The sequence below is a fragment of the Cyprinus carpio genome, chromosome B11, assembly GCF_018340385.1.
Source record: "Cyprinus carpio isolate SPL01 chromosome B11, ASM1834038v1, whole genome shotgun sequence".
Lineage (NCBI taxonomy): Eukaryota > Metazoa > Chordata > Actinopteri > Cypriniformes > Cyprinidae > Cyprinus > Cyprinus carpio.
The window spans coordinates 7,009,799-7,032,461 of NC_056607.1; the positions used below are offsets into that span (position 1 = coordinate 7,009,799).

The 22,663-nt window shown below is 37.8% G+C and overlaps 1 protein-coding gene across 1 annotated transcript in view; it reads left to right on the top strand.

Annotated features, from left to right (window-relative positions):
- abca7 (ATP-binding cassette, sub-family A (ABC1), member 7) overlaps positions 1 to 22,307 on the top strand; it is a 31,055-nt gene extending 8,748 nt beyond the window's left edge. Inside the window, 39 exon segments of the mRNA XM_042733691.1 lie at positions 1,240 to 1,445; positions 1,558 to 1,734; positions 2,530 to 2,752; positions 2,871 to 3,092; positions 3,206 to 3,410; positions 3,843 to 3,956; positions 4,071 to 4,242; positions 4,335 to 4,466; positions 4,806 to 4,945; positions 5,132 to 5,269; positions 5,352 to 5,572; positions 6,149 to 6,206; positions 6,492 to 6,694; positions 7,009 to 7,111; positions 8,376 to 8,399; positions 8,508 to 8,656; positions 9,664 to 9,788; positions 9,873 to 9,965; positions 10,057 to 10,249; positions 10,870 to 10,964; positions 11,060 to 11,092; positions 11,182 to 11,287; positions 12,019 to 12,093; positions 12,179 to 12,348; positions 12,763 to 12,940; positions 13,021 to 13,136; positions 13,327 to 13,471; positions 13,582 to 13,705; positions 13,806 to 13,935; positions 14,028 to 14,151; positions 14,237 to 14,299; positions 14,388 to 14,494; positions 14,619 to 14,747; positions 17,124 to 17,175; positions 17,902 to 18,036; positions 18,147 to 18,250; positions 18,454 to 18,546; positions 18,930 to 19,173; positions 21,130 to 22,307. Coding sequence (XP_042589625.1) covers positions 1,240 to 1,445; positions 1,558 to 1,734; positions 2,530 to 2,752; positions 2,871 to 3,092; positions 3,206 to 3,410; positions 3,843 to 3,956; positions 4,071 to 4,242; positions 4,335 to 4,466; positions 4,806 to 4,945; positions 5,132 to 5,269; positions 5,352 to 5,572; positions 6,149 to 6,206; positions 6,492 to 6,694; positions 7,009 to 7,111; positions 8,376 to 8,399; positions 8,508 to 8,656; positions 9,664 to 9,788; positions 9,873 to 9,965; positions 10,057 to 10,249; positions 10,870 to 10,964; positions 11,060 to 11,092; positions 11,182 to 11,287; positions 12,019 to 12,093; positions 12,179 to 12,348; positions 12,763 to 12,940; positions 13,021 to 13,136; positions 13,327 to 13,471; positions 13,582 to 13,705; positions 13,806 to 13,935; positions 14,028 to 14,151; positions 14,237 to 14,299; positions 14,388 to 14,494; positions 14,619 to 14,747; positions 17,124 to 17,175; positions 17,902 to 18,036; positions 18,147 to 18,250; positions 18,454 to 18,546; positions 18,930 to 19,173; positions 21,130 to 21,534 — 5,526 coding nt within the window. The 3' untranslated portion in view covers positions 21,535 to 22,307.
- Positions 22,308 to 22,663: the final 356 nt, after the last annotated feature.

The window sequence follows — 22,663 nt, forward strand, 5'->3', positions numbered from 1 at the left end:
TTAAAAGAAAACAGAAATTAGAACTAAGTTCAAGTATAAAACTAAAAGTGCAAGCTGAAAACTGAAATAAGAATAAATTAAAGCTATATATACAAAGCACATAAAAAAAAAGAAAATTAAATGCTAATTCAAAATATTAATAAATACTATAATAATATGTACTTTATACCACTGTAACGAGTAACATTTTGCTTTGTAAGTTTTAATATCACCTGACAGCCCCATAGCTTAACAAATGCAGTCTGAACCAGACTTTATTACCTTTGTTACCACGTTATGGAAAAGAACCATCATTACAGAAATTCACACATTTATATACTGTAAGAAACACGTAACAGTTCAATTACATTTTGCTAAAATAAACTAAATGAACGAAATGATTTGAAAAAAGATTTGTTCATTTTGCTGAACGAGACTCAAAGGTCCGAATTGGTAAAATGATCCGCACTTCCCAACACTAATGTGAGGTCAGTAACACGGTCACCACCAGTTAAACCATAACACCGGTGGTATGCCCGCTCCACACTCTTCTGAGAAGGGAGGCGGGAGCACCAGCTCATTTTCATTTAAAGGGGACAAACACATAAACAGCACGTTTTGACTCATACCCTAAAAGTGGCAATTTCAACAAGCTATAAAAAGTTATCTGTGGGGTATTTTGAGAGGAAACTTCACATACACACTCTGGGAACAGAGAACAATTTAAATTGTTGTATCAATGGATTCTATGGTACCTTTAAGGTCCATTTAAAACTCATGATTCAATAAAATCAACCACAAATAGTTATACTATACATGCTATTTGCTATTAAGTTTTGCAATTAAAATTGGCATACAACGTATTATAAGATACATTAAGTATAGCCAGATGGTGAATTCATTATTTACATAGTGCTGCCTTCACCCTCATAAATGATAAAAAAAAAAAAGTGAGTTTAAAAAAAAAAAAAAAGATCCAGTAATAAATAACCAGATGTTTTTCCACTTTGAAAAAAAAAAAAACAATGTAGACAACCTGCTCAATTTTTAATACATAATTCATGTAGTTGCATTACCAAAAATATGTAACAGATGTGACACATAGACATTAGGTTGAAAACTATATTATTAATCGAAATAGGAGTGCGATGGACAAAGATTTGTACTTTCAGTGGATCTAAGATGCTTTAGAGCCAGGCCAGTTATATATTGTTTTGTGTTGTCTGTTGTTTATCTGCTGTATACACTCTATTGTTCCAGTGCTTCTCTCTGAATAAAATGGAGGGTCTGGCCACAGAGGGTGAGATGGTCGAACGAGCCCTGGAGCTGCTGGAAGATCGTCAGTTTTGGGCCGGAATTGTCTTCCTCCTCCCAGAGCCTTCATCATCCTCTCTGCCTCCCCACGTCAAGTACAAGATCCGCATGGACATAGACGATGTAACCCGCACGAACAAGATCAAAGACAAGTATGCTGAAATGTCCACACACAAACTTAAGTTTACAGAAGAAAGTGATTTATGTATGGCTTCCATGGCCAATTTCTTAATGAAGCTGATATTGTTTTTTATCATGTGACAGATTTTGGGATCCAGGCCCGGCTGCGGAACCGTTCAGTGACCTCCGCTATGTTTGGGGTGGTTTTATTTACGTTCAGGATTTAGTTGAGAGAGCTGTGACACGTTTGCTCACCGGTAAAGAGCCAAAAATGGGCATATATGTGCAACAGATGCCCTACCCTTGCTTTGTTGATGACGTGTGAGTTGCACTATTCTGTTTCACACCACATGATGTTATTCCTCAATGTACAATAACTTTGTGCTACATCCATTAATACGTTTTTTTTTTTTTTTTGGGGGGTATGTTTATTATTAGCATTATATTATTATGAAACTAATGTTAATAGGTATTCATTTATAACTATTATCATTATTATTGACTTTTTTATAGCATAAAGGCAATATTGGTTGAGGTTGTAAAATGTCATATGGTACGTTCTCAAAAGAAAATTATGAATTAATAATTGATGTTTGTTTAAAATAAATTAAAGCTTTTTTTCCATAAATTGGTCAAATGTGGCAGTAAAGGCATTTATAATGTTACAAAAAATTTCTATTTCAAATAAATGCTGTTCTTTTGAACTTTCTATTCAACAAAGAATTTAGAAAAAAAATTATGATGTTTCTACAAAAATATAAAGCAGCACAGTGGTTTTTAATACTGATGATAATAATAAATAATGTTTCTTAATAATTAAATCAGTGCCATTTCACAATATAATTGTTTTTACTTTATTTTTGATCAAATGAATGCAGCCTGTATGAATCCTTGATGAGCATATAAGAGACTTCTTTCAAAAACGTTACAAAATCTTGTAGACTCCAAGCTTCCGAACAGTAGTGTATGTATTCACGGTGTACGAAAATGTCATTACTTTTATAAAATTATATGGTTTCCAAACCATATGGAACCAACATTCTTACAAAAATGAAATTTCTAAGAACTTGGCCACATCTTTGTCTTTGGACACTTGTCTCTGTCCTCTTGTCTTAGGTTTATACGCGTCCTGAATCGTTCTCTGCCTCTGTTTATGACACTGGCATGGATCTATTCAGTGGCTATGATCATAAAGGGTGTGGTCTATGAGAAAGAGGCTCGTCTGAAGGAGACAATGCGTATCATGGGTCTGAGCTCTGGGATGCTGTGGTTCAGCTGGTTCATCAGCAGTTACCTGCCCTTCCTGTTCAGCGCTGGACTGCTTATCGCCGCCCTTAAGGTGAACTCTGATAGTGTGTAAACAAAGTACTTGTTTTTCCGCTCTCATTTATCAAAAGATTTTTTGAGATAAATATACTCTCCGTTTGAGGTTTGTGACTCTTTTCTGTCTCCTGCAGTGGGGCGATATCTTACCCTACAGTGACCCTGCTGTGGTTTTCTTCTTCCTGGCTGCATTTGCTACAGCCACCATCATGCTTTGCTTCCTCATCAGCACGTTCTTCTCACGAGCTAACCTGGCGGCAGCATGCGGAGGACTCATTTACTTCACTCTTTACCTGCCGTATGTGCTGTGTGTGGCCTGGAGGGAATATCTGACCAGCACACACAGGATCTTAGCGGTGAGAGCTTTCGTCTGCTTTCCTTGCTCTCATATAAAAATATATACAGGAATGTGATTAAGAGCTGCAAAGGGGAAAATAACAACTTGCAATAATGCCTTATTTCCCTGTAGAGCTTCCTGTCTCCAGTAGCCTTTGGTTTTGGCTGTGAGTATTTCTCTCAGTATGAAGAGCAGGGTGTGGGGATCCAGTGGTTCAACTTGAGATCAAGCCCTTTGGAGGGAGACAGCTACAACTTCACCATCTCCATTGTGATGCTGTATGCAGATGCCGTCATCTATGCACTGGCCACTTGGTACATTGAAGCTGTTTTTCCAGGTGAAGCATCTTTCTGTGAGCAAATGCAAAAGCAGACATATGCGATTCTAACTGTGTCTTCCTTTGATATCTTAACTTCTGTGGATGCATCAATGATAAAAATACAGTAAAAGCACTACTAGTGTGAAATTGAATTACAATTTGAAATAACTGATTGCTATTTTAAAATAGAAGAATTGTAAAGGTATTTACAAAGTGAAAACAGGGGAAAAGATGTAGGTGTGTCGCTGAAGTTTTGTCTGTATGTTCACATACAATGCAGCATCAAAGTGCCATGGCATTATTATTTAATACAATCTCAGTAACATGTTGGTACATGTCAAAAACAGTTTGTTTTATAACTTGGTTTATTAAACATAAATGATAAACACACTCATTTTGTTGATTTCATCTGTATGTAAAAATACGACAATAATTGCATGTGTTTAACAGGGCAGTATGGGATCCCCAGACCGTGGTATTTTATCTTCCAGCTGAATTACTGGGGTGGGGTACCATTAGAGGTGGGGTTACCTGTTCCTCCTGCACCTAGAGATGAACCTGATGGTAAGAGCATCAAACTAAAAGTGACAATGTTTGAAATACAGAAGTATTTTTCAGTATCTGTGTGATGCGTAAAGCATGTTTTTGATTAAATATGTCTTGCAATGTTGATTACAGATCGGATTGAAGCTGAACCGACAAACCTAATTCTGGGAGTTTCCATAAGAAACTTAGTGAAGATTTATAAAAAAGGGGCCAAGCTTGCTGTCAATCACCTAAACATAAAGTTCTATGAGGGCCAAATAACATCCTTTCTGGGTCATAATGGAGCTGGCAAGACGACCACTATGTGAGAGCTTAACGAATCATTAAAAGATCTAATGTCAAACTCTTACTAATTGATTAACTCATTCAATACTTACCTGATGATTTGACTCACAGGTCCATTCTAACAGGACTGTTTCCTCCCACTGCTGGTACGATATACGTGAAGGGAATGGACATTCGCACAGATATGGACATGATCCGCAGGACTCTGGGAGTTTGTCCCCAGCACAACGTCCTTTTTGACATGTATGGCACCAGTCAACAAAAAATTAAATAAGTGATATCATCATAATTTTTACATGTACTGTGGTAAATTTACTTTGAAATCAAATGTGTGTATTATTTTTGCTTTTTGACACAGTAATTACTAATTTATCATTATTCTTTGGCAATAAAAGCACTGATTGATATAATAATATAATGCTGATATAATGTAATAACCAACATTATTGACATGGTACAACAATATTTTTTTGTAATCGTAATAATTAACCTTTGTGTCGCCATATGAGTCAAACTAATACTTTCTATGCTAACATATTCTGTATGTTTAACATTATTGGTGTTCTCTTCTATGTCACTGAAGCTGACGGTGGAGGAGCATGTGTGGTTCTATGGTCGGATGAAGGGCATGAGTATGGGGGAAGTGAAGAAGGAGATAAATTCACTTCTGGAGGATGTGGGCTTACAACACAAACGACACGAGCAGACCAAAAACCTTTCAGGTAGATTAACAAATACAGTGAAATGAAAACTTAAGAAAAACTGTTTTACTGGTAGTCCACTGTATGAATAATTTTTGGTTTGACTGTGTATATTTGAAACCCAGTCAGGTGTTCAATGTCTTTTATGGTGTTCTATCAACTGTGATCTCTCTGCTTTATTTGAGATTGTTTTGTCTTTCTTGTCAGGTGGCATGCAAAGGAAACTGTCAGTTGCAATCGCTTTCATAGGCGGGTCAAAGGTCGTGGTCTTGGATGAGCCCACAGCTGGTGTGGACCCTTACTCCCGCCGTGGGATTTGGGACCTTCTGCTCAAGTACCGTCAAGGTCTTTTGAAGCTTTGCTATTTGAAAAATTACTATACCTACTGGTTTGTCAGCTATCAGACTAAATGCCCTTTGGTTTTCAGGCCGCACCATCATTCTGTCCACACATTACATGGATGAGGCTGATCTCCTCGGTGACCGCATTGCAATCATTTCCCAGGGGAAGCTATGCTGCTGTGGAACGCCGCTCTTCCTCAAGGCTCGTCTTGGTACTGGATACTACCTTACGCTGGTCAAGAGAGAGATGCATAGTATGCCCAGCAGCACCAGCACTGGCAAACTCCCTTTAACTGCAGTTACCAAGGTGAGATGCCCCACATGAAGAGCAGATATTCCATTTGCCTTTGAGTACCTTGAGAACTTTTTCAGACTTGTAGATCGTTTGTTCCAAAACAGGAACTTAAATTGTTACAATATTGCGTTTTCTTCTTGACTCGCTTTGCTTTCACAATGTAACATTTCAAAACAAGTGAGCAAAATGATCCTCTTACTGGTCAAATGCATGTTTCAGGATTTTGCAGCCCGCTGCCTTTCCGCTTCAACCTTTGGGTTACAAGTCTAACTCTCTAACCATTAGGTTGGTTCATTTTTCTGTTGGGTTAGATTGCTTTCTCACCATGACTAAACAGCTCCAAAGTTCAGTTTGAATTGGGGTGAGACCACCTTTTTCAGGTGAACTCAGACCAGTTGCTTTGGTGCAGATCAAAGTGTGATTGCCATGCTCACATATGCTTAAATTAACCAAAGGGAGAAAAAACACCAGGTTCCAAAGTAAATGCTCCAAACGAGCCAGGTCTGAAAACGCCCTGACGGTACTGCACCAGTTATACACTGCTTTCCTTCATAATATTAAAATAATAAAACGTTCTCTGTGTTTCAGGACAGCGATTCCTCAGTAAGTGATGACACAGGACTGGGCAGTGAAGAGAATGGATTTGGTAGGTCCAGGTTTGGCTTACAAGGGTTGTTTGCATCACATGTTGTAATGCTGTTTAAATCCAGGCCTCTGTATTTTCTAAGACAGGGCTGAGTAACTCTGGCCCTCAGGATCCTGCAGAGTTTAGCTCTAACCATAATCAGACTCTTGTGCCTGTAGCTTTCTAGTAATTCCAGGCCTCTGTATTTTCTAAGACAGGGCTGATTAAAACTCTGCAGGAAAGTGGATCTCTACCATAATCAGACTCTTGTGCCTGTAGCTTTCTAGTAGTACCTTCCTGTTTTAGATGTTGCCGTCGTAATGGCTCTTGCACAGCAGTACATCCCTGATGCTCAGCTGGTGGAGGACATTGGCAGGGAGGCGGTCATCAACTTGCCCCATGCTGCCTCAGAGGACGGCAGTCTCGCCCTCTTTTTGAACGAACTGGACAAACGGCAGGGCGAGTTTGGTGTGGTCAGTTATGGATTGTCAGACACCACGTTAGAAGAGGTGAGACAGTTCTGAAACTTGAGCTTGTCGTTTCCACTGATTCATTCTTCCTGTAAAAGGATTTACCCCTCTCTGAAGTTCAAGGTTGTGGTATACAGCTCTGTCAATGGCCAGTCATTTTCCCATTCTGGCGCCAAGAGAGGAAATCCCTCTTAAGCCTTTGTGGGTTCTAACATTAGCTAATAATAAACCGGTACTAAGTAGAGAATGTTTATCCTCATGGCTGCTATTGTAATATAACACGTCTTCTCACCATGTGGAGGCAGAAGGGGCTTTTCTATACAGTAATATTTAGCGTTGCTTGTATATTTTAGATCTTTTTGCGTGTGGCTGAGGAGACTGGTGTAGATGCAGACCCTGAGGAGCCAGCAGCATCTCCAGTCCACCAGGGGGCGCCGTCTGAGGACAGAGACACAGGTGAATGAATATATTCCATACCCACTGAGCCAATGAGATTAAATCTCTGACCCGGTTGCAAAAAAAAAAGCTTTGATTAAGTTAGTGATCTATGTTTTTTATTTAGGTGTAGTCATAACCTTTTAATGTCTTTTACAAAAAAAAAGTAGACTGGTCTAATTTGAATTTGAACTTATTACGAGCTAACTAATTGCTAGTTGGTCAGTATATTTCTTAAAGGGATACTCCATCCCAAAATTAAAATTTTGTCATTGATCACTTACCCTCATGTCGTTCCAAACCCGTAAAAGCTTCGTTCGTCTTCGGAACGCAATTTAAGATATTTTGGATGAAAACCAGGAGGCTTGTGACCATCCCATAGACTGCCAAGTAAATAACAGTGTCAAGGTCCAGAAAAGTATGAAAAGCATCATCAGAATACTCCATCTGCCATCAGTGGTTCAACCGTAACATTATGATGCGATGAGAATACTTTTTGCATACAAAGAAAACAAAAATAACGACTTTATACAACAATTCCACCATTTTGACAATTCTGTGTCAGCCGCGCTGCGCCGATGCATTGTTTGTTTTCAGTCCAAAGCGTAAATACACGTAAAAAACATTACCTTGTGGCGCGGCTGACACAGAAGAGCGTACGCCATCTGCGTACTGCTCAGAATTGCCAAAATGGCGCAATGCTGATTTGGAGAGACACAGAGGAGAGGAATTGTTGAATAAAGTCGTTATTTTTGTTTTCTTCATGTACAAAAAGTATTCTCGTCGCTTCATAATGTTACGGTTGAATCACTGATGGCAGATGGAGTATTCTGATGATGCTTTTCATACTTTTCTGGACCTTGACTTTGTTAGTTATTTGGCAGTCTATGGGACAGTCACAAGCCTCCCGGTTTTCATCCAAAATATCTTAAATTGTGTTCCGAAGATGAACGAAGCTTTTACGAGTTTGGAACGTCATGGGGGTAAGTGATTAATGACAAAATTTTCATTTTGGGATGGAGTATCCCTTTAAGACAGTTTTGACATAGTTTTAACACAGTGGTTATGTTTTATGCAGCTGACCCCTGCATCCCAAAACAACGATATGCAATACTAGCATATGTTGTGTAGGTGTATGTTCAATAAAAGAAGATGAAATGGGTTAAATTATGTTAAAAAGGATAGTATGCAAGTTGGGACGCACTGAAACGAAAGTGAGGCGAGGTTTTGTAAGGAATTTAAAAGATGATTTTTTGTTTTGCTTTTCTCTCTGCTTCACTGGCAGGACGAAAACAGCCAATCAGGAGAGGTACAAAATGAAACAAAACAGACTGTAGTTATTGTTGACAGGAGTAGCGCAGGTCAGAAGAGCTGTAATGAGATGTCATTAACCAGAAGGTCTTTCTCTGGCACACAGAGGCCCGGGAGACAGAACCGCTGAGTGGGGATGGTCAGGGTGGCGATGCTCCTCTCACAGGCTGCTTCCTCACATGTCAGCAGCTTCGAGCGCTTTTCACCAAAAGACTGAAGTATGCCCTTCGCAGTCGCAGAGGCATTTTTGCTCAGGTACACAGAACTGATAGACCAGTTACTACAATCTTTTTGAAATTATCGACTAATAATTGCGCTTGACTGATTATGTCAGCTCCAAAATCTACCAACAGCCTTGTCAATGGATAATAGTGTTTTTTTGTGTGTGTGTGTCTTATTGCATTATCAATATACAAGTTCTTGGTATTATAGTGCATACTTCATTAGTACAGGTTATTCCAAATGAAAATAATAATAAGTGTCTGCTTTGACAGCAGTACATTCGAAGTAATTTGGCACTTAGAAGTAAAAGGTAAGGTAATTTGGCAGGTCCAGATAGTAATATGTAGCATTTTGTCTTCCCATGAGGTTTTTGAGGCCACTTGTAGGGCTTTCATACATACTGATGGCTATTGAATATTTAATTACCTTTGCTGTCATCTAAGGATCACTTAATATTTGTCTTTAAAAAGATAAATAAAAACAGTCTTAAATGGAAACAAATGTAAAAAAAAAAAAAAAATGTAAATTATGGCATTTAAGACAATGTATTTGATTTTTGACCATTTATTTAGACAAAATAGTATAGAATTTTAAATATCAGCCAAAACATGGCTTTTGGTCAGTACAAATTGAGTCATCAGAAATAAATGTATTAAAAAAATACAATAGAATCGTTTCAATTTAACAAAATTATCATGTCAAATACACTACCGTTCAAAAACAGTTTTTTTTTTGTTTTTAATATTAATAAAATTAATACTTTTATTCAGCAAGTAAATTGCTCAAAAATGACATTTTGAATGTTACAAAAGATTTTAAATGAATGTTGTTCTTGGATCCTTTGACACTAAAGACTGGAGTAATGGCTGCTCACAGGAATAAATTACATTTTAAAATATTTTTTTTTATTGTAATAATATGTCACAATTTTTTATTGTATTTTTGATCAAATAAATGCAGCTTTGTTAAGCATAAGAGATTTCTTTCAAAAACATTATAAAACAGTGGTTGTTTTTTTATGAAGGCATTGTGTTTTGCAGATCGTTCTTCCTGCAGTGTTTGTCCTCATCGCTCTGCTCTTCAGTCTCATTGTCCCACCCTTTGGGAAATATCCATCCCTGGAGCTCCAGCCATGGATGTACGGAGAACAGTTCACCTTCTTCAGGTACACATTCAGGGATGGTGAGGGAAAATTCAAGAAAAATCCTGCTGTCACCTGCAGATCACTTATTTTCTCTTTCCCATAAAGCAATGATGCCCCACAGAATCCAGCCATACAGAACCTCCTGGATGCCCTGCTGAATCCTCCTGGGTTTGGGACCAAATGTATGGAGCCGAGCGGGTAGGATTCACGTCACTGGGAAAACAATAACATCAAATAAACCAGCCTATTTAATCAATGTAACGTGATGTTCAATTGTGTGCTTTTTCAGAGACACAGAGTGTTTAGAGGAAAATGAAACCAAGTTTGTCCGGCCCCAGATTCCCTACAGCATGTGGCAGCTCTTTCATAAAGGCAACTGGACTGTAGAGAAGCCGTCCCCTGACTGCGAGTGCAGTACTGAGGATATCCGCAGGATGCTGCCGGACTGCCCGGAGGGAGCAGGAGGAATCCCCCCGCCTCAGGTCTGTCCTCCATCCATGTGTTCATCAATAATATACAACACACTCAAAACTTGTGGGTCTGTAACAATCATTTGCTGCTTTTAAAAGAAGATTTTTATGCTCACCAAGGCTGCATTTATGATCAAGAATACAGTAAAATGTAATTTCTTCCTGTCTTCAGTGTCACAGGACCCTTCAGAAATCATTTTTTTTTTTTGAATTCTTGAATGAATAGAAAGAGAAAATAATTTATTTAAAATAATATTTTGTAACAATGTAGAATTCTTTACTTTCACTTTGATACATTTAATGCATTAAATTGCAGAATAAAAGTATTCATTCCTAAATAATATCCCTACTGTCCCCAGAAACATACTGTCATTATTATTTTTTTTTCTTTCACATTTATTGGTCTGTAGAGTAAAAAACACATTTGAGAAAAAGAACTTAGAAACCAAGAGAAATAAGAGAAATAAATGTTTAATAAATTAATCTTGAATCTTGAAAATATAATTTTGCTTTTTAGTGGCCATGGCAAGTTCGGTTAAAAGCACAGATTTAAATGCATTTTTTTTAGCTGTTTTTTATGTTATTTTTGTGTTTTTGTTTTTGTACTATAACTACCACCTTTTTTCATGCAGATGAAATCAATGACAGGTGATTTCCTGCAAAATTTGACTGGTCGCAACATTTCTGACTACCTCATCAAAACATATCCCCAGATTCTGAAGAAAAGGTTCCGTTTTCATTTATTTCTTAAGACGCTCAGTAATAAACTAAAAACATCTGTTTTGACAGCAGAGATGTGTAATTTTTCTATCTCACACACAGTTTGAAGACGAAAAAATGGGTAAATGAATTTAGGTGAGCGGATTGCCATCAGAAATCCAAACATTCAATATTTAATTTCAGTTAAACTCAATGTTCATAGAATATCTGCTTACATGACGCAGATATGGAGGTTTCTCTCTTGGAGCTAAAAGCTCTCAAGCTGTGGATGAGCCACATTACCTGGAGGAGTCTGTTTTGGCTATCAGAAGACGCTACAACATTGCAGAGGTATGCCACTTTTTTTCAAGTTTTTGGCTGGTTAATGTATTGATATTCTTGGCTGTCTGTCTCAGTATTTGTTTTGATATCATGGTTTTATTCTAAACCCTTAAATCAAACTTGAATTTTCACTCTTCATATTCTGTGCAGTGGTTAGTTCACAACAATGACAGAAATGCCCTTTTCTATTGGTGATATTTGCCCCTTTAAATTGACATCCAGGGGCATTTTTACTTTTATAAGGGCAATTTTTATAACCTTAATAGATTCATGCATCATCTTTTATGTCAAATTCTTACATTTAATCAGTAAATTCAGTTAGAATAAGAAGACACTACCTGTTACCAATCAAATAAAATCAAACAAAAGCAATATGTTGACACAGAAGCTGCATCTGAAGTGGCATTTAGATGCATTTGTACAGACTGTCTAATGCAACTCAAAGGTGGCATGAATGTATTTACACTGCAGTTAAAAATGCATGTATAATGGTATGAATTTTTAAAATGTAATATTAAAGTATAAAGGGTTTTTTTTATGATAGAAAATATTGTGTCTAAAATGTATTTCATGCAGTTAAAGTCTGTGCTTTTGTTTGGTTAATGTAAAGGGAGTGACACACTTGATATTGTCAGATTGCCAATCGTAAAAAACAACATTGTCATAGACAATCTGTATCACATACCCCTATTGGTCACGTAGCATGACTTGTTAGTTTTGCACTTTTTTTTCTTTTGCAGAATGGCTCTTTAGATCAGCTCCTTCAAAGACTACCAGATGTCCTTACGGGACTCACCAGCCAAAATAACATTAAGGTGTGTAAGACACCTGTGAGTGACCTCTCTCAATCTCAACCTACTCCTGATTCTTCATTTGGCTGTGATATGTTCTCTCTCTCAGGTCTGGTTTAATAATAAAGGATGGCATGCCATGGCATCATTTGTAAATATCGTGAACAATGGTCTCCTTCGTGCCAACCTGCCACCTGACGTGGAAAGACGTAAATATGGAATGACAGCCTACAATCACCCACTCAACCTCACAAAGGAGCAGCTGACAGAGATGGCCCTGTATGTAATCACTGTTTGCTGAGAGGTCTGGGGGAGAAATTCACTAAAGCTGCCTTTTCACAATCTCCATAAAATTATAGACCAGAGCTCATTTGTTTCCAATGAGAAATAGTTCATGAGCTGTATAGAATTCTGATGTGCAAAGTTTCACTAGGGGGCAAAATGCAAGAATTGTATGTGAGTATTAGAGAGAGTGAAAATTTGGATCAAGAATATATTTCTACTGTTGTAGCCTGACTTGAATTCACTGTCTACACCAATTTACCATCTGACTGATTAAAGAAAGTATTTAATTGATTTAAAGGTAGAAACCCAGTAAAAAATAGGAAATAATGTGAATGGATTGAACTGTTTAGTGAACTCTAGCAAAAGTGAAAATTTGTCAATGCTTTTCTTTCTCTCTGGTCTTTGCAGGATGACCACCTCAGTGGACGTTCTGGTGTCCATTTGTGTTATTTTCGCCATGTCATTTGTTCCTGCCAGCTTTGTCCTGTTCCTTATTGAGGAACGGGTCAGTAAATCAAAACACCTCCAGTTTGTCAGTGGAGTGAAGCCCATCCTGTACTGGACCACCAACTACTTATGGGACATGGTCAGTTCTGCAAGTTTGATGCGTCTGTGAAATAACTTAAAATGGTTATTAAAACTGATTTAGTGTTTCTCGTGTTGCAGTTGAACTATGCTGTACCAGCCACTATGGTGGTCTTCATCTTCATCAGCTTCCAGCAAGAGTCATATGTATCTGAGAAGAATCTGCCTGCACTGGTGCTCTTACTCTTGCTGTATGGGTGAGAAATGATTACATCACTGGAGATCAGTGCATTTACTAACCTTGCTGACAAAAATATCATATGTTTTGTTAAGTTGGTCCCCAGTATGGTCCTTCTTAACCAGCAAAGCTTCCTTGGTCAACCATGCTGATCCACCACTCTAACCTGCATCGATCAGTAGTGACGTTTTTGTTTGTCTCTGTTGCAGTTGGTCTATCACTCCACTCATGTACCCAGCCTCCTTCATCTTCTCCGTCCCTAGCACTGCCTACGTGGTCCTTACCTCCATCAACCTCTTCATCGGCATCAATGGCAGCGTTGCCACCTTTGTCCTGGAGCTCTTTGTTGATGAGGTGAGGGATGCAGACCACACAGATGCAAAAAAAGTCAATCTAAATGTAAGCAAAAAATAAAGTCAACAAGACTTTTGTCCTTCTTTATTTTATTTTCATGTTGTACTCAGCATTTGAACGAGGTTAACAGGATCCTGAAGAAGGTCTTCCTGATTTTCCCTCACTTCTGTCTGGGTCGAGGTCTCATTGACATGGCCAAGAACCAAGCCATGGCAGATGCATTTCAGCGGCTGGGTAATTTTACGAAGAGTTCTGTCACTGATAAACAAATAGTTCTGCAATAGACAACTGTGAGATTGAAATTTGAATGTATCCTGTTTTTGGATGTCAACAGGAACCAAACAGAATCTGGATCCTTTATCCTGGGATTTTGTCGGGAAGAACCTGTTTGCAATGGCGATGGAAGGAATTGTGTTTTTCATCTTCACTGTTCTCCTGCAGTATAAATTCTTTGTTAATTTTAGGTACATTTATATGTTTGAATTGTGATATTGAATACATTAACATACATACAGCTTGTGTAGTTGTTCCTATTAAATAAATATTTTCCCTTCAGCCGGTGGTCTGGCTTTGTGCTGCCCCCTCTGGGCACGGAGGATGAGGATGTGGCGAGAGAGCGAGACCGTGTGAAGAGTGGTAGAGCTGTGGGAGACGTTCTCATCCTCAAAGACCTTAGCAAGGTACAGAAGCGCACCAAATACCACACAAACAGCTGTAAAACATGTTATCTACTCAAGGGGAAAAACTGACGTTTGGTGTCTGTAGGTATACAAGGCAGGCAGGAAGCCAGCAGTGAATCGGCTTTGCTTGGGCATTCCTCGTGGAGAGGTAACTAGAGTTGCATATCACAGAACTCTCTTGGAAATATAAACTAGCGCTTAGTTTTTTGCTGCAAGTGTTTCTTTTCCCATTGCAGTGTTTTGGGCTTCTTGGTGTTAACGGGGCTGGGAAAACCTCAACCTTCCGCATGCTAACATCAGACACCCGCATCACTTACGGAGAAGCATTTCTTAGCAACCACAGGTTAGACTCTAGTCATGCAAAAACGTGATGAACATTATAGCAATATTTTCACAATAATTACTATTAGTACATCCTGGCAACTAATCACAGCATCCTAACATTATCAAGCATTTGTTGTATTCAGCGTTCTTACAGAAGTGGAGAAAGTGCATCAGCTGATGGGCTACTGTCCTCAGTTTGATGCCATCAGTGAGTTTTTGTGCTTCTGTCCTCAGTTTGATGCCATCAGTGATCTGCTGACGGGACGAGAGCACCATCAGTGACCTGCAAATGACGGGGCTTAAACGAGAGCACCTAGAGTTTACTACCCTCAAGATAGCACGTTTCATCATCAGAACAGGAGTTATATCACTTGCCAGAGGCTGCAGTGAATGGTAGCAAAGGTCACATGTAGCGTAATCCACACCATATCAACTCTTCACCGGAATGGATCCAATAAAAATCTGAATGCAGTGACAGGATGAGTAGTCTGATAGACCAGCTGATATATTTTCCATGATTGAAACAAGATATCTGATCTTTCATGATATTTTGTGCTATCCAGATATCTAGTTCACATGATGTAGCTAAGCGATCTGTCAAACTCTTCTAAATGCTTATGCTGTGACTATGCGGTCAGTTAATCAAGAACACAGCACATCTCAATACTCATAAGGGTGCGTTCTGTGTACTCGTGTCCTTCCGAGTTCGTTCTTCCAAGGAGGCTTGGCAAGACCGGTCTCCACGGGAACGCAAGTCCGTTCTTTGCGTTCTTGGAACTGAGAAACAGCCAACATCTAGCCAAGTACAGTTCAAATGCCCGGATGTGTTCTTGCTCCGCCCCTTTTATCAAGGATGCATCGGGAGGTGACTTGTGCGAACTTGAGGCAGCTAGGTATCCCAGAATGCATTTCGCACCAACCAGTGAGTGCTAATGGAGTAGGAGAAAACCCACATAATTTTCAGAATATTACTGTTATTGTGTCATGAAATGCAGTTCTAAGAGTATTTCAGGTGAGAATGTAGTTGTTTAAAACTCAAATCTGCAGTTTATGTATAAAGATAGTGCGTAGTTGAAAATGTGCTTCGCTGATTTCGGAGACGTGAGCTCCAGGCGATCACTGGGCGCTCAGTGCTCATGTATCCGCTGAGAGCACCTCACCTCGGCTAGTCCTTCTGACATTTGCTGCTGGCTCTGATGTCTCTGTAGTGGTTAAACATGGTAAAATTCATGTTGGGTATATCTAACAGGCAATCTTTAGTCTCATGAATCTATTATTTCTTCCAGGTCATGTCATTTTGGCTGAGCACAAAGTTTTGTTTCATAAAATATTTATTCATTAATCCTAATACAGAGCTGACTTGGTTGCATACGTTTGACTGAATTGTTTGCTTTTGTCTTTATTTCCTATCACATAAGTCTCTTTTAGGCCACTTTATACTTATACTTTTATAATAGCTATTACTGTTTAAATTAAAACTGACATAAAAAAAAGACAGAGTTGTGCTTGTCATATTTCATTTTATTATACATACAGTGAAGATAATAAGAGTATATGTGCACATATTACCTACACCATATATTAATGTTTTATATTTTTAAAATGAAAACGAAAAGAGGGTTGAGTTGATATTTCGTTTTATTGTAATGCTTGTACTCCTTGCATGATCCACATTCTACCGAGGACGCAAGGCCGAACTTTGCGTACTTGTTTCTGACACACTGGTCACGGAGGAAAAAAAGGAAGTCAGGCAGTTTTTACATAGCCGTTCAAATTTTTGTATTCGCTACATTTGTATTCTTGAATAGTACTGTTATGTTTAAAGAAGGGCTGTCAAACGATTATTCGCGATTAATCGCGTACAAAATAAAAGTTTGTTTACATAATATATGTGTGTGTACTGTATAATTATTATGTATATATAAATACACACACAGTATATATTTTGAAAATATTTACATGTATTTACTTGTTTAGTTATATTCATATAATTTATATGTAAATATATTTAATATATAAACATAAAATTTTTCTGAAATGTATACATGCATGTGTGTGTGTTTATATTTATACATGATAGATAAACAATATACATATGTTATGTAAACAAAAACAGTTATTTTTGTATGCGATAATTTTGATTAATCGTTTGACAGCACTAGTTTAAAGTTCTTTTTGTTATATGTAAGCAATAAGGTACAAGAGGCCGTGCTGTATTGTGATTAAATCATGGCTGAAGGGCGTTGTAAGGCACGACGTGAAGTGGAGTGGCTGTAACCCCTTCAGCCGTGTCTTGTTCACAATACAGCACGGTCTTGATTACCTTATTGCTTTTATAAAACGGTTACCACGCAATAAAAAATATTAAAAACAAAAATGTATGTATTGATGTTTCTTTTTTGAAGAAAGTTCATTAAATGCTGTCTTTCAACTAAAAAAATTAGTTCCTGACAGCAAGGGAATGTTCCGAACATGCCTAATTAGCCTTTTTCACAAAAATCGGAAATTACATCAACGCAGGGTAAAGTTAATGTTATTTCCGTTACAGGCTGAGCCTATCCAGAAGCCAGAAACATGGAAGTGTGAAAAAGGCTTTTTTTTATTTTTTATTTTTTTATTTAACATTCATTCATTACATAACATTCATTTTATAAATTTTTTTTTTTTTTAAGAACAATATGTGAATCAGACTGATGTAAAGCAATAAAATAGATACACAACCAAAATAGAAGACACATGTATTACCTAAATAATAATAATAATAATATATATAAACATCTTAAAAAAGAATAACTCAAATAAATAATTACACAGAAATGTCAACTTCAAAGAATAATTGGGAGGTAACCTTTACATCCCCAAACTGAGCAAAAATAGCAACTTGGTGCATTTATTATTTATATGGCCAAACATGTAAATTAATGTGAATTATATCATTATGCCGTTCAGTATGCCTACAGTGATCGCAAGATGAACAAATAAATGTTCCTCAAAACACTGTTGTATCATTATTTGATACATTTAAACATTTTTTTCTAATGATTTTGATTATGCTGTAGAGATTTTTAACAAAGTTTTGTTCAAGCTGATAATTTAGAATACTTAGAAATTAATGTATTAGATATGATACAGTTATATAGGGTTAAGAGGATAACATTTAATTTTCTCTTTTAATTTCTTTAATGTTCTCTTATTATAAATTACAGAGCCCAATGGTTCTTGTCTTGAGGTCGGAAAGGCAATAAAAATGTGAGAACAATGTTTTCTGTGGTATATTTTCACTGCAAAACACCAAAAGAAATGCCGCAAATTTTGAGAAAAGCCACCACAAAATCAGTCATTGTACGCCGCAAAAATCTGAAAGAAATCCCACGAAATATTAGAAGGACTGGTTACTTTCAGTCATTTTTTATACCTGTCCTGTAGGTGGCACAGTGGGGAGTGCAAAAGCTTGGTCTGAGTCAGTATGCTGAGCGAGAGGCGGGGGGCTACAGCGGAGGAAACAAGCGCAAACTGTCCACCGCCATATCCCTCATTGGAGCTGCACCTGTCATCTTCCTGGTATGTTCGTACTATCACACTTGTGAGGTAGCTTTACTAAATATTACTGACTTGTACCTGTTTTATGTGGCTGTAAACTGTGTTTTTCTGCTCTCATCTGTGATTTTCAGGATGAGCCAACAACTGGGATGGACCCAAAGGCCAAGCGCTTCCTCTGGAACTGCATCCTAAGTGTGATCAAAGAGGGGCGATCTGTCGTTCTCACCTCCCACAGGTACAGCAAACTTGTAGTTTCATACAGGTAGCTACAGTGGATCCTTCAGACTGGGATCTACCCACTTACACTGGAAAAGACCATCTGACTGAGATGTATTCTCTAACAAAATTGTGATAATATAAGGTATATAGATGTTCATGTCCAGCCTCTGTGTGTTCCTGAATTGCTCTGCCGCTGCGGTGGTTCTGCTGTCTTTGCAGTATGGAAGAGTGTGAGGCTCTCTGCACCCGAATGGCCATCATGGTGAACGGCAGGTTCCAGTGTCTGGGTTCAGTCCAGCACCTGAAGAACAGGTAACACTTACTTCATGCGGTTCAGTATACACTGTATATTACATACTGTTTTAAAAACAGGATGAAACAATACACATTTCAAACTTTAGAAGACCTCATTTTTGTTATATGACATCTATGCATGTTTAATATAGCGGGATCATGTCAGAAATATATATTTTAAGTTATCATTTAAAAACGGCGGCTGCATTCTATGGATATTAAAGAAAGAGAGAGTTCATTGCCTTATAGGATGAAAAATTAGGAACCGTGTGCTCTGGTTGTATAATGCATTTTAGCAGAAAATATAGTGTATTCTGCAAAACTATTATAAATAATATGCAAGTCCTAATATGTGATACTAAATATGTTTTCATTTCCATCCTCTTTGTCTTTTCTTCTAGGTTTGGAGATGGTTACACAATAATCCTTCGTCTGTCCACTCCATTTACAGAGCCGTGCCCGGTGGACACCTTCATCCAGAACTCCTTCCCTGGCATCCAGCTGAAGGAGAGGCATCAGAATGTTCTCCAGTACCAGCTGCCATCACAAGCCTGTTCACTCGCTTGTGTCTTTGAGCTTCTGTCAAATAATTACGAGGAGCTGGGGATAGTTGACTACTCGGTGTCACAGACTACACTGGATCAAGTAAGAGAACAGTGCAGCGACTCTATTCCTAACCCTAGTGTACTATCATGGCATAAACACATCTGACAAATAGCTCTCCTCAACAGATTTGACTCACTATTGACTTCTTTAGAATTATGCTTTAGCACGTTGCTAAGATAACAACACAGTTCTCTGACATACATAAAAGCACAAAAATATAAGGTAAAATAGTATATTTTAAATTAGTCTGAACTGCATTTTATTCATTCTTTTCTGTGCTGGATTAAATATTAATATTAAAATTGATATTTCTGTTGCTTTTACAGAATTTTTCACTGAGCTTGTTATAGTTAAAGGGTTACTCCACCCCAAAATTATAATTTTGTCATTAATCACTTACCCCCATGTCGTTCCAAACCCGTAAAAGCTTCGTTCGTCTTCGAAACACAATTTAAGATATTTTGGATGAAAACCGGTAGGCCTGTGACTGTCCCATAGACTGCCAAGTAAATTACAGTGTCAAGGTCCATAAAAGGTATGAAAAGCATCGTCAGAATACTTCATCTGCCATCAGACGTGCAATCTGTGTTATATGAAGGGACAGGAACACTTTTTGTAAGCGAAGAAAACAAAAATAATGACTTTATTCAACAATTCCTTTGTCAACGGTCTCCTCTGTGTCTCTTCATATCACCGTATGCTGTGTATGCTCTTCTGTGTCATCCGCGCCACAAGGATGCGCTGTTTTATTTCAGATCAAAGCTAAATACACGTAGAACCAGCACATCCTTGTGGCGCGGATGATACAGAAGAGCATACACAGCATATAACCCAGATTGCACGTCTGATGGCAGATGGAGTATTCTGACGATGCTTTTCATACTTTTATGGACCTTGACACTGTTATTTACTTGGCAGTCTATGGGACAGTCACAGGCCTACCGGTTTTCATCCAAAATATCTTAAATTGTGTTTCGAAGACGAACGAAGCTTTTACGGGTTTGGAACGACATGGAGGTAAGTGATTAATGACAAAATTTTCATTTTGGAGTGGAGTATCCCTTTAATTATGAGATTACTTTCTCCACAAAGGATATCCACCTTATGTTTAACGTAAGAGCAGACCATCTGTAACTTGAAGGTGCAAATCTTTCAGTGTCATTCGCTTCCAGTTATTTCAGCACAAACACAAAAAAAGCTTACTTCCACATTTCAGAATAAAGTGGATATTCACCACTGCCTAAAGGTGTGGTCACAATTACCGGTGTTTTGCTAATTTTTATCCAAATTCACTAAGAATCCATGCGTTCTAGAATTACAGGTCACACTTTATTTTAAGGTCCAGTTCACAAGCAAATAACTATAACTTTTGCCTCAATAAAGTCCTAATTTGCTGCTTATTAATAGTTAGTAATTTAGTTGTTAAGTATGGCTATTGGGCAGGATTAGGGATATAGAATATGGTAATGCAGAATATGTGCTTTATAAGCACTAAAAATTGGGTAATATGTTAAAAAATAGGCATGCTAATTAGCAACTAAGTTACCGAATTTTGCCAGTGTGACCAAACTTTTAGGGGTAGATTTACTAACAGTTTGCACCAGCGCAAACCATTGGCTTTGAAATAGTACTGTGAGGATTTACTAAAGACTTAATGGTATTTGCGCCATTATTTCACGCCCAGAAAAGCATGTCTTAAACTATTTTGCACCTGTGTCGTAAGTAGATCATCAGCAACTGATGAGCATCGGCTCTGCTTATTTGCAACTATGCTAATTTGGGCTGTGCTTGGTATATTGCGTTGGTCGATATGGTTGGTCTGCATTCTTAATTTTGCGTGTTGTCAGTAAATCATTCACAGAAATTTCCATCCCCATCGGCGCTGTTTTGGAATTGCGCTCTTGCGCAAATTTGCCCTGTTTAGTAAATCTGGCCCTTAGATTCTTGTTACTCTTGGGCTTGTTACTCAGAACTAAGAGTGTCTTCCTCCTGCAGGTGTTTGTTAACTTTGCTAAAGAGCAGACAGATGATGATGAGCTCAGGGAAGTCACTGTAAACGGTGGAGGATCCGTGCCGATTCGAGCCAACAGACCTCAACGGCCCACAGACCTCAAACTCAAGAAATGCAGCAGATCTTCCACACCACACTCTTTTTCAACGCCCTCTACAGAGCAAGCTACTCGCTCAGTACAAACCCCTGAGTCTGCATTTACTGGTTCAAAGACCAAAAAGAGCAAATCAAACAGTCCATCAGTCTCAAGACCGCAACAGCAGATCCGAATGGAACCTGTTGGTGAGGCAGCTAATGGATCAAACCCCCACGAGGACCAGACTCCTGGGAAAAAAGACCCATCCACGTTGTTTATTATCAGTAGCAAAACACAGGAAAGCAAAGTGTAAAAAGACAAAGACATTCGGGACTGAACAGTCATGATGTGGATCACCAGTGAGTCATTTGGTGCCTTGTTCAATTGTAGTTTTCAAAAATTAAATATAATTATTTTAAAAGCAATCAATTAATCATTCAGATTGGCTCTCCTGGCAGTTCCTCATTGATTGTATGTCTAGACCTTACTCTGAAACTTGAAGATAACACATGACATTGTGTATGTGTTTCAGCAGGAAATCTTTCCCAGACCTCTTTAATGCATAAATTATGCATATTTTCTTGAAGTCAGTTTCACTTCAGTATGGTATTTGCTTTGTGCAACCCTATTTGGATATGATTTTTTTCTGAATATGTTACATTATAACAAACCTCTTTATTTCTATATGTATGTCGAGGTCAAATGTGCAGCGCAGAGATGGTATCAGACACAAAAACTGCCTTCATGTGTTATTTATTTATTTCCTGATTTTTGTATGGTTTTAGGTTTATTTGTCTTTTTCTTTTTCTTCTGATGCACTTTAGCTTAAGACTGTCATTATCACTGGATCTCTTCACTGCAATGATTGTTACAACGCTTGATATGTAGCTCTTTTTATGTAGCATTTATTGTATGTACAAACCGGAAATATTCTGTATGAAATGAGTAAAGTAAAGTTTGAATGTGAAGTTTGTAATCTTCCTTGTGTGCATGACGCTGGATGTTAAAATGCTGGAATATTTATATGCAAATCTCTCTCTCTCTCTATATATATGTATCAATAAATAGCTGGGTACTGTACAGATGCTTGGTGTGTGCACATTGTTTTATTAAAACACTGCATCGGGTTAAAAAGGTCATTGATGTCACCATTGATGTCATTTTTAATCAATTAACAATAACTAAAATCATAAAAGTGGTTTATTTTTAAGGTTGCATGTTGATATTTTATATATATATATATATATATATATATAATATATATATATATATATATATATATACATATATATTTTTTTTTCTTTTGTAATTATGTGGCTTTTATGACCTCGTATTAAAATTAACACCTCAACACTATTTACAATTAACTGGAATAGGAAAGAAAGTTGTGAAAGTGGTTACCACTTACAAGATCTGAGACACACACTTTCTCTTAAATTGCC